Here is a 12,267-nt window from a genome sequence, read left to right on the forward strand (position 1 = left end):
TACAGCTCTATACAAAAATGTAATACGTTTCAATAAAAAAATTAATTATTTTATAAATATACTGTCATTCTGAAACGAATATTATTCAGCATCGATTTTTAGCCTGCTAGAATAAATTTTCAGTAAGTATTTGTAAAAATGATTAATATACTTACCTGAGAACTGTATAAAAAGTTCAATTTCCTATTTCTTTTTTAAAATTAACATTTGTAAATAAACCTATATTATATAAAACTGACGTGATTTTTTTATGAAAATAATTTAATAGAATCACATTATGCATGCATTGGTGCTATATAATTATGATACAAACAAAGTTACTTAAATTCGAATTACAAACTTTTCAATAAATAAATAATTATTAATTTATAAAATATTGAATCTAATACTTTTTAGTTTTATATACAATTATTAAAAAATATCACAAAATGCCAATTAGATGTACAATAAAATATTCGATCGGCCTAAATGTATAGAATTTTATTTTTACAGTTGCTTAAAAAATTTATAAAATACTAGTGGCGAAATACCATGAATATATTAATATTAAATTAGTAATTCTTAGAAAAAATTTGGAAAATAATACTAAATTTAAAAACTAACCGTAGCATAGTTTTTATTGCACAGCGATTGAAAAATTTTTCTACCGTATAAATTTTTTTTCAATTGTACAATTCAATCTTTTTGATTTATAAGCATTAATCTCTCAAAAAAGTTAGAACCAATGAAATAAATGAAAAATAATTTCTTAACAAAGCACAGTTTGATTTTTAAATTCAAAATTCAACTAGAAAATTTTTGGTCATTATTCCTTTTCAGTTTGAATCTTTCTATTGAATGCTTTCAACTTTAATTTTAATAATCGATATAACAAATAGTATATGTAGACAAGTAAACGATTTTTCATATTATTTTTTTTTTTTTTTTGATCAAAAAATTAAAACGGTGAGCAAAATTGAAATATTTTGTTTTGCTTAAAGTTATTTCTCTAACTCAATATTTTCAATGTGTATGCATTATTATATGAAATATATAAAAAATATTAATAAATTCCCATGAATTACAAAGTATTTTCATTTAAGTGCTGCTTGAATTAATACTATTTTACAAACAATAAATAGGTGACTAAAATGCCGATTCATTATTGTGTTGTTTCCATGACTCAGTTACAACGCCATTCAATTGATAATCACTGGTTTCAGTCGGTGCTCGAGCAAATTGTATAAATAATTGTTCTAATGTTGAAGATAGTACAACAAAGTCTTCAATGCAGTCGATATTATTTTTCAGTTCATTCATAACTGTATACATAGCGGTCCATGTAACGTTGGGATCAGTTATGTGATAACCGAGAAATCCATTGTTCTCATCCGTAAGTTTACATGGAAAATTAGACTCTACTTTTAATTTTATTGCTTCAATATCTGAATTATTATCTGGTAAAAGTTTTATATGAATATTGTAACCAGCTCCGAATCGTTGTTTTAATTCTTCACTAGCTCCGATACAAACTATTTTTCCTCCTACCATAATTACTAAGCGATTACAAAGTACTTCACATTCTTCCATACTGTGTGATGTCAATATTATTGACTGACCAATATTTTGACATGACTTAAGTGTATTCCATAAAGATCTCCTTGCTGCAGGATCAACACCAGTTGTAGGTTCATCTAGTAATACAAGTGGCGGGTTACCCATCAACGCCATAGCAATATTTAATCTGCGTTTATTTCCACCACTGTAGGTACCACTGGGCTGATTGGCACAGGCCGTCAAGTTAAGTTTCAAAATCCATTTTTTTACTATTGAATCAACTTGAGAACTAGGTATTCCTCGAAGTTTAGCAAACAAATACAAATGATCCCAAGAATTGAAAGTATCAATTATAGCATCTTGTTGCGGACAATATCCCATTTGCATGAGATACTTTATCCGCTCCGTTGAAATATTACTGTCTTTTAAATACATTGATCCATTAGTTTTTATTGAAGCACCAGTTAACATTCGAAAGGTCGTACTTTTTCCTGCACCATTTACACCTAACAAACCAAAACATTCACCTTCTTTAACTCTGAAATTAATCCCTTTAACAGCATGGAAATTTCCATAATATTTTTCTAGTTCTTGAACAAAAAATATATTCTCACTTTGATACATTTGATTTTTTTGTTTTTTCATAAGTTTCGAAATCTCTTCAAACACAATAGATTTTTCCTTTAATACCATTTCATCTATTCCAATAATAGAACTTTTATTTGTTTTTCGTCGTCTGAACATTGCAGTTAATTCAGCGAAAATTTTCATTTCTAACAAAGCAATGACCGTAAAGAAAATGATAGGTAAACAGGTAAGATAGGTCATACTTTTCCGAAGACTTGGAAGTATGTCAAATAAATCATCAAAATAAGACATTGGTTTTTTACATACACCGTTAAAACAATCCATACCACAACATGGGTCGAAACCATTTATACAAGAAACTTCCAATAATTTATTAGGCATTCGCCGACATCGTGCATTTTGAATCAAAGAATTATGAAATGAAAGGTGTCCATAAATAAAACTCACGTGAGGAATGAGTAAAAATAAGTTACTCTGAATTTTCCGGAATATTTTAAATGCATCATGTTGTACTTCCATCGAAAAAGCAAATAATATTAATTCCACAGCAGCTAAAAAAATGATAATGTTATAATTACAATATTTCAAAATGATAATTTTTTGTAAATAAGTACTTACTTAGAACTAATGGTGCTACACACAAAGCGATGATGGTTGAATTTAACGTTTTTTTCAAAAAAACTTGTCAAATAAACAAAAGGCAATACACTAATTCCAAATAATAGTAGCAATCCCACAAAAATTCCTAAAAAATAAAAATATATGTACTCATTCTGTTCGAATAAATTGGAGATTGACTGTAGTTTTGTGAAAAATAATTGACGAATTCAAGAAGTTGAAACTTGAATTACACATTTTAGAAAAAAAAATTTTAATTTAACGCATGCATTCTCAGAAAAAAAATTTCTTAATATTGGAAATAAAATTTTTAACTGAATTAAGTACTTCAAGTTTCTTTCATTCTTATGACTTTTCATAAAATTAAATGAAGATTTAAAAATAAACTTACCAATTTCCTCTAAATGATAATACTCAGTTCCTAATGACTTATCAATAAAAATAAATGTTGCTAAAAGTAGTAACACAGAAATAATGTATTGTATTAAATCGAAAAGGAATGTTGCTGCCCAGTACATCAATGTAGGGGCGCCAGTCATCAGTTGTAATTGTTTTATTCCTGACAATGATTCTGTTAAGGGCTGTGTAATATACATAGCTATTGCTGGAGCTAAAAACACGATCATCGAAAGAGTCACATCAGTGTTTAGCATGGGTGGTTGTTTTAATTTGTCGATATCTGGAAGTGATTGTGCAGATGTTTCGATACCATAGGAATTATCTTCAGTAAGTGCTTTTAATAATGTATTAGTAATGCAATTTATAGTAATTGGTATACTAAGAAGAGCACTCCCGGAGTAAAAACCATTAGCTGATATGTTATTGGTTCCATTGAATTCAGCTGATACTATTAATTTATTGCGATAAGTACTCAAATCATTATTTGCTAACTTTAATAAAGTATCCGTGAGACTTAAGTTTGTTGGGGCAATAATTGCATTACTGCGATAGTACTCAATAGTGTCTTTGTACTTGTTACTAAATGTATTATTTTCTGCGAAAACAAAAGCAGTTGAATGCTGATAATTATCCAAAGTCAAAGGTGTAAATTTATCAGAACCAGAAGAAACTCCATAATCTAACAAAATTAATACTGCCGCTAAGCATGGAAGTATTAAACTTATCAAAAATTCCAGGGATTTTTACGAGCAAATATGATTTTTTCACTAAAAATGCCATAAAAGTTTGTATATAAAAAGCAAAACCTTGAGTTTTCTTGAAGGATCCGATTGAATCACTTGAATCAACAACGTCACTATTTTCTCGAGTGACTTGCAAAAATACTTGTTCTAAAGTTATCATAGATACGCTTATACCTGTGATTCCTAATTTTTTTGGATGCTTCTAACTTATCCAATGCTTGCGGCAACTTATTAACACGTGGAACAGTTAATACTGTTTTCCCATCATTTTGATTCAAGGCCTCTACTATAATTCCGATTTCATTTGAAACATTTCTCACATCAAACCATTGTTCAGTTGATAAAGTTATTTCAATTTGACCATTTCCGTACAAATTTTTTAAAAACATTGATGTACCATAACATTTTACGTTACCAGAATGCATAATTGATATCCGATCACCCAATATATCAGCTTCTTCCATATCATGAGTACTAATTATTATTGTTTTTTCACCTCGCATTTTTAATATAATATCCCAAACTTCTCGCTTACTTTCAGCATCCATACCTGACGTTGGTTCATCCAAGATTAATACATTTGCACCACCAATTACTGCCATCGCTAAACATAATCGTCTTTTTTGACCTCCAGAAAGTTGATTGGGAAACGCGTATTTTTTATCAGTCAAATTTACTTTAGTTAATAATATTTTCACTTCTTCTCTTAACTGTGCTTTTGATTTTGTTTTTCCTTTTAATGTTCCAAAAAACATCAATTGTTGATGAACATTTAAATCTGGAAATACCATATTTTCTTGAGGACATAATCCAATATTGTTACTAATTACCTTTGGATTAGTTGAAATATTTTGCCCATTTATGAATATAACTCCTTCAGACGAATCAGTTAATCCAGATAAAATCGACATCATAGTAGTTTTACCAGCACCATTGTGACCAAGTAAAGCAGTTATTTGACTTTTATAAAAGTCTAATGATATACCTTTTAATGCATGAACTTTTGTATTTCGAAACCAATCTGTGGTATAGACTTTCTTCAACTCTCGAATCTTGATACCTGATACAAGACTACCTTCAGGTACTACTTCAAATTCTTTTCTATCAGCATTAGTATTTCTAAAACCATCTAGATCTTCTTCGTTATCTATTTTATTTATTCTTTTTCGCTGAAAATATGAAAAGATTTTCATTATTCAGATACTTTTAAAAATTAGTTAAAATCACATTATTCACTATTTACTATTACAAACCTGGAAACAATAAAATGGACTACGTTGAATTCCATATTTTCCAGGACGGACATTATACAGATAGAGTGTCATGTAAAAATGAAAAATAATACCTATTATTGAAAAAATCATCAAAACTCCAATACTTCCTTCAGGAGCTCCCGTATTCGAACTAGTTTTAAACAAATTATACCAGTTGATACCAGTCACTAAAATAAAATGCATAAAAAATATAAAAAATGTTCTCTATAATAATAATAATAATAATAATAATAATAATAATAATAATATTTAACGTTTTAAGTATGTACATTTACTCTCGTAGTCTGTAAGTTCAGCAAATATTTTTTCAATATGAAATTCGGAGATAAAATTCCAGCATATAAAAAAACCGTTCAATTGTATATCCATGTACAAAAACAGCTAAAATATTCATAAGCGTTGTAACCATGAAAGTTAGGAATATTCCATGAGAAGCTGTAATATAATCACAAATAAGTAAGTTTCTAAATTTTATCAAATTAATAATATATTTAACAATACATACGTTTCCAGAAATATGATGAAATATGATAGCCAAATGTAATGACATGACATGTGTGTAAAAATAACGCAATCCACACAATGAAAGCATTACCATAAAGTAAAAAAGGCTTTACTCTGGGAGGCATAAAGTGTTTTAAAAGTACAACTATCGGTAATAAATAAGTTGTACTATATAATGCTCCACTTATTAACCAACTTAACATATTTATAGAAGTTTTTAAGCCATTTACTGACATAAGAATCTGAAAATAAATTAAATTCAATTAGGTATTATATAAAAGACATGTTGATTTAATGACAAGAAGAAATAAAGTTTTCTGTTAACGATTATTAAAAAGTATATACGTCTAAAAAAAGTCAGGAAGAATCATAATAATTTTATAAATATTATTAAAATTATAATAATACGTACATTGATTCCGATATATTTTTCACTGGCTGGAAATGATATTTCTATACACAATATTATAAGAAATACCAGTCGAGCTAGTTCTGCAAATGTATCTCCAGTAATAACAGTATCTTTATCAACTTTAATATAGGGTGGATACGGCATTTGTTGTATTGTTAACTATTAAAATATCATATTAATTTATCGTTAAACTAATTATCAAGAAAAATTATTTCAATAATAGAAAATCTTACCTCTGAACGATTAAATTTAGGGTTTGGTACAACATAATCAATATAAGCTTGGTCTAAACACATTTGAACTTGAATTAATGGTACTTTTAAAAATTGAATATTAGATAGGTCGCTATTTTCTTGTGAATCAAATAACTCGGATGGCATCAACGAGGATACTCGTAGTTTATATTTTAAACGTGTACTGTTTTCTAGTGAACCAAAAACTACACCAACACATTGTGGTGCACCGTCCGATGATGTTGTAAAATCGCGTTGAAGTTCAGCAATCAAAGAATCTTCATTTTTGACCCAACAACATCTACAAAATAAATATATAAACTTATTTTAGAAATATTTCATCTAAAAAAATTAATCTTAATGAATAGCTTTCTGATATCTACAATTAGCGTGTTTGTTTGTTAGCTTGCATTCAGTTAAGCAATTAATTATAAAGAATGGATTATTTGTATGATAAATTAAAAATAAATTATTAATAACTATTAAAGAGGTCGATCAATCGGTAGAAAAAGAAATGAAAAAATTGACTTATCTCGATCCTAGAATTAAAAAAATTTCTAAACTAAGAAATACTCAGACATCGTTTACGTTTTTAAGATTAACTATAATGAGCAATAATTTTTCACATAAGACCTTTTTAGCTAACTTACTGATTAAATAAAAAAATAATGAAAAATATTACAATTAAAAGTTGTCACAGGTTCCAATAAATAATAATTGCAAAGGCAAAATTAAAGTTCATTACCTGAATCTTTTAATTGAAGACAATTCCTTGTGGCTTCCATGAGTTTTTAGTAAAATTATTCTGGGGTGTATACTTAATAAACGTTCCAGAAATTGAAACATCCTTCAATAAGTTAGATTGAGTTTGAATTTCATAATATGAATTGTGAGGTATACGTGTAGGTGTACTATCGATCATTAATTGGATATTTTCTCCAATTAAAAATAACAAAATTGGAATGATAATTTGTACAAAAATTGATTGTATCCAATGTTTTTTTCTTACTAGAAAATTTTTGTTTAGTAACAAGAAAAATATTTTCGTTGCTTCACCCATATCGTTTTTTATAAATCTATTTTGATGTATAAAACAAATAAATATTTTAAATCTTCTCACTATCTTCTAATTGTTTAAAGTTGAAATTATTTCGAAACACCTGAAAAATTAAATTATTACTTTACTTAGTAAATGTGTATATAAAAATGTGAAAAACTGACTTAAGTTAAGAAATTGTTTTCCTGAACCCAAGAATTATTAAAATGATACAATGATAAGTAAAATACCTATGTCTCACGTTCGAGTCAGATACAATATCTTATACGTATTATCTATTAAAAATCCAACAATATTTAGTGAAAATAATCTAAGTTTTTAATTTTTTCAATCATTATCAACAACAATGATAAAACAAAACGATTGACGTCTCTAAATGATAAAATAAACGTGCATAACATATAATTAATAGTTAATTTGTATTTTAGATTACAGCTTATGAATACTGATAAAATATTTTTTCAACAAAAATGAAATTGATGACGCATTAAAATATTTTAAGAATGCCCTACATTATAATATGTACATTATTATATGCAGTGCATTTTATACCAAGTTTTTGTTGTTAATTTATTTGTAGCTCGATTTTGTTTATTTAATTTTTTTGTACATTTTAAGACATTCATCTGACTTTATTAAGTTCAAGATTTTTCAAATACTTTAGAAAATAGTTTAATATATTGAAAAAAATTTTTAAACGAATCATTTTATCAATCAAAATTAAAAGTTTTTGGTGCAATTATCCTAAATCGTTTGAATATTAATCTGAGTTTTCAGCAAAATTGTTGTTATTTGATGATAGATGAATTCCGAGCAAACAATACATCAATTAACATTAATATGTAAAAAAAAACATTGTTTATATAGAAACAGTTGTATCATTTATTTTTATTTACAGTGAATTAAGTATTTAAAATGTATTCACATTGCAAAGTGAAAATTACTGAAAAAATTATATATATTTAAGTTTCACACATAATTTAAACTCATACACGTGTAAATGAATTTACTAGATAATTATAGTAGTTCCCATTATTAGAAACTCTTGATACCTACTGATTGAATGCAAACAAAAATGGACATACTCATTTTTCTTAACTAAATAGATAAATCGAAAAAGAGTATATTACTATTTTCCTATTAACCATGCTGCTATATCCATTTTCTCCTCTACACTCAATAAGGCATTGACATATTTGTTTGTTTGTTTCTATACAGTCAATGTGAGTAACTAAAAAAAAATAAAAATAAAAAAAAAATTGTAGTGAGAGATATTCACTGTCGCTGAAGTCGCTGATGACTCAATTTGTTGAAATAGTTTTAGGACTAGGACTAGGTTACATACTAGCAGTGTGGCCAGAACGTGCTTTTTTTACCCCCACTTTGTAGGACACTCTCATCTGACTACATTGAAAGCGGTACAAAATGGGGGTAAAAAAATCGCACGATCTGGCCACACTCCATACTAGATGTAAGTGCGCCACCTCTCGAATAAAAATTGCGGATTCAGAAATTTTATTTTTTTAATTATTTTTTGGAGAAATTTCAAAATCAAGTACATAATTTAAAAACTTTCGAATAAAACTGAAATAAACAGATATCGTTCAATTTTGAAGATTTTCTTCAATAAAAAAATTATTATGAAGAAAATAGGAAAAAAATAATTTCACAGATACAATGAATTATCAAAAACTATGAGTGTAATTTCTTGTAATTACAAAAGATATATTAACTATTGATAATTAAAATTTTATTGGTTAACTGGACTATTTTTACTAGTTTACTGGACTATTTTTAGTTCAAATTGACCGGTTAAAAATCATAAAAATTTCAAATGTTTGCTAATTTCAATATCGAAACTTCTGCAATAGTAAATTATCGCTTTCTTTCAAGCATTAACCATTCTGCCACTTAATTAGCTGAATGAATAACCAATAATTGTTTATTATTGGAGCCGTTTTCAGAATTCAAAATCAGCCCATATAAAAAAGAAATAAATGTTATTTAAAGAATTTTTTTTATTCGCTATTTACTTATTTCCTTATTTTAATATAATCCTACTAATTTTGAATGTTATAGTTATTGTATTAATGCAAATTTAAAAGACAGGTCATTTCTCAGTATACATTGGTTTATATGTACTTTCGGAATTATGATGTCAGACTTTCCGGGTTTTTTTTAATTAAAATTTTTCTTAATTTTAAAATGAGCAGGAAGTTTTGGAAGATCATTTTGTTTCTGTATTAAAAATATTTGATTTTTAATTAAGATACGTATCAATTTTTCATGAAATATAATAAAGTATTCAAGGTAGTTTTGCAATTTCAGCAATAAAGCGAATTACAGCACTTTATATTAACGTTGAATGTTTCAAATACAGCGACGCTTCGCAAAATCGAGCACTCTCAAAAGTATGTAAAGTCGTCCCGGACAGAAAGTCGCCGTCGGAAATGTTCGGTTTTTTCTCCCACCTTTACAGAAAATGAGGCAACTGATGAGATGTGTCTGATTCCACGGACAAACTTCCTGTAGAAGCAGTAGCAGCGAAACTTGAGGAGGTTTTTCTCGAAAGATAAATTCAATCTTGAAATTTGATTTACCGATACAGCAAAGAGATAAAACAATTGCAAATATATGAAATAATTTAAAGCACTTCTAAGGCACATTTAACTTTAGGCACTTGATATAAAAATTAAAAAGATATAAATATGAATATCGCAAAAATATTGAATTAGAGACTCGCTAAATAGTATAAATCAATTGTATTCTGATAAGAATTTCAATTAGAAACTAGAAAAAATATTTCAATTGATGAAAGCTGTACAGAATTAAAACACATTTTAACCAGTATAAGTCTAATCGTACTGCAAAATAAAGTAATACAAAAAAAATTCTGCAGAGAATTTATTTATACACTTCTCACAAAAATTAAGGGAGCAGAAAAAAAATCCAAATTTTTGGGGGATTTTCAACAGGCTGTAACTTATACAAAAATGGTCGTACAGCAAAAAAAAAAAGCAAATTGTAGCTCTAAGTGTTTTGTTTTTGGATCTGAGTTTGAAAATTTTTTTTTTTAAATATTTTTCGAGTAATCATAAGAAAACCACCGAAAAAAAAATTTTCAAAATTTTTTTGGTTTTTTTTTTTAATCTACGGACGTGGAAAAAATTTTTTCGACTCAACCTCCATATGGACCGGATAGCTTGTTTATTCAGATTTAATTTCGTTTTTTTTAAATCTCGATACGAGCATTTCTCGCTGAGATATCATTGTTTGAATGGAAAACGATCATTTTGTCTTTGATTACCAATATCTCAGCAACCAATGATTGCACAGAAATTTTGAGGTTAGTTTTAAAAACTTGAATAAATTCTCTACAAGGATTGGCAATTGAATTTTGAAAAAAAAATTTTTTTTCAATCATTACATGAATTTGAAAAAGCATCCAAAAAAGGGCTTTTTGTCGTTTTTTGGAAAATCAAGTGCCCAATCAAAAATATTGCGGAAACCACTGACGTTAAGTGTGCCTCTTACTGTTCAATATACCCACAAAAACCCTACAAAGTTTCAATTCAATCCAGCCAACCGTTTTTTTTTTTCCCACTTGATCGAATTTTTGAAAAAATTAAAGGAGCAAGAATTTCGCTCTGAAAATGTCATAATTTTTATCAAAAATGAAAAAAATTTTCGTTACGAGCTAACGTTCGTAAATTGGGATAATTCTGGCGCAATCGGCGCTTCAGGATATCCCAGACGTGCTCGATAGGGTTAGATCAGGGCTTACCGCTGGATACCTTAACAACGTTATGTCGTGTCTTTGGAAAAACCGACGGGTGACGTTTGCTGTGTGAGGCCGGGCATTGTCTTGCATAAAAATAAAACCTCTAGTTTGCTGCCGTAGAGGCAAGACAACAGGTCGTAAGATCTGATTAATGTAACGCGTAGCGTTTAGATTTTCATGGACGATTACCAAAGGAGTTCGTGAAAATCTCGAAACTCCTCCCCAAACCATCACCGACCCTCCGTTGTAAGCAGCTACCGGTCGAGTGAAGTTACGTGAAAAACGCTCTCCCTGACGGCGCCAAACTCGGGGTCTTCGGTCATTTCTAAACAGGCATACTCGACACTCATCAGAAAACAAAACATTGTTCCATTGCCTTACGGTCCAATGAACATGTTGACGAGCGTAAGCCAGACGGTTTCGGCGATGTATGGGTGATAACATCGGTACTCGGGCGGCACTTCTTGATCGCACTCCAGTCTCACGGAGACGATTTCGAACCGTTTGAACTGAAATGTTCCGCGGTTGTTGTCGTCGTCGTCGTTGTTGTTGCTGTTGATGTTGTTGTTGTCGACGGTTCGGAAAATTTCGGGCGACAACGTTCGCAGGAACGAAAGGTTCTTGACAAACGCGCCGAACGATCGCTCGGTCATCATGAGGATTTGTTGCGCGACGACGACCTTGGCCAACTCGTCGTTGATAACCACCGGTTTCCAAATACCGATTGTATGCGCGGGATACGACAGATGAACTAACGTCCATACGATCCCCGACTTGTCGGTAATTGTACCCTTCTTCCACTAGAGTCACTATCTGAGCGACTTGTGGCGCAGATAAATGCCGCCTAGGCATTATGAAAAAAAATAAAAAGAAAACTAAAGTTTGCAAAAACTCAGTTAATTTGCTTTTCTAAAAATTAAAAAATACGGTAGTTTTGAGAAAAACTGTTGATTGGCTCGATTACCAAGAAAGGAGGTTAGTTTTAAGAAAAACTGTTTTTTTTTAGACACTGTTGGAATTCGCACGAAAAAATTATTGTCCCAATATTCGTAGAACGAATATTCGACTTGCCTTGGGGGTATCAACTTTTAATTTATTCAATTAATTTGTGACTAGGAAACT

At 29.1% G+C, this 12,267-nt stretch overlaps 1 protein-coding gene across 1 annotated transcript; it reads right to left on the reverse strand.

The window, feature by feature from the left end:
• Positions 1–275: 275 nt before the first annotated feature.
• LOC141528038 (ATP-binding cassette sub-family A member 17-like) lies at positions 276–8,677 on the reverse strand. The gene is given in 18 exon segments (XM_074243872.1): positions 276–2,675; positions 2,743–2,803; positions 2,805–2,869; positions 3,134–3,871; positions 3,874–3,900; positions 3,903–4,072; positions 4,074–5,053; positions 5,138–5,325; positions 5,428–5,463; positions 5,466–5,504; positions 5,507–5,593; positions 5,664–5,904; positions 6,075–6,233; positions 6,308–6,594; positions 6,597–6,608; positions 7,053–7,100; positions 7,103–7,467; positions 8,421–8,677. Coding segments are annotated over 17 exon segments (4,953 nt in total). The 5' UTR covers positions 7,368–7,467; positions 8,421–8,677; the 3' UTR covers positions 276–1,125.
• Between the last annotated feature and the right edge of the window lie 3,590 nt (positions 8,678–12,267).

Source organism: Cotesia typhae, unplaced genomic scaffold (genome assembly GCF_013202065.1).
Source record: "Cotesia typhae breed Kobodo isofemale line unplaced genomic scaffold, CoteBio_Ctyphae contig_42, whole genome shotgun sequence".
Lineage (NCBI taxonomy): Eukaryota > Metazoa > Arthropoda > Insecta > Hymenoptera > Braconidae > Cotesia > Cotesia typhae.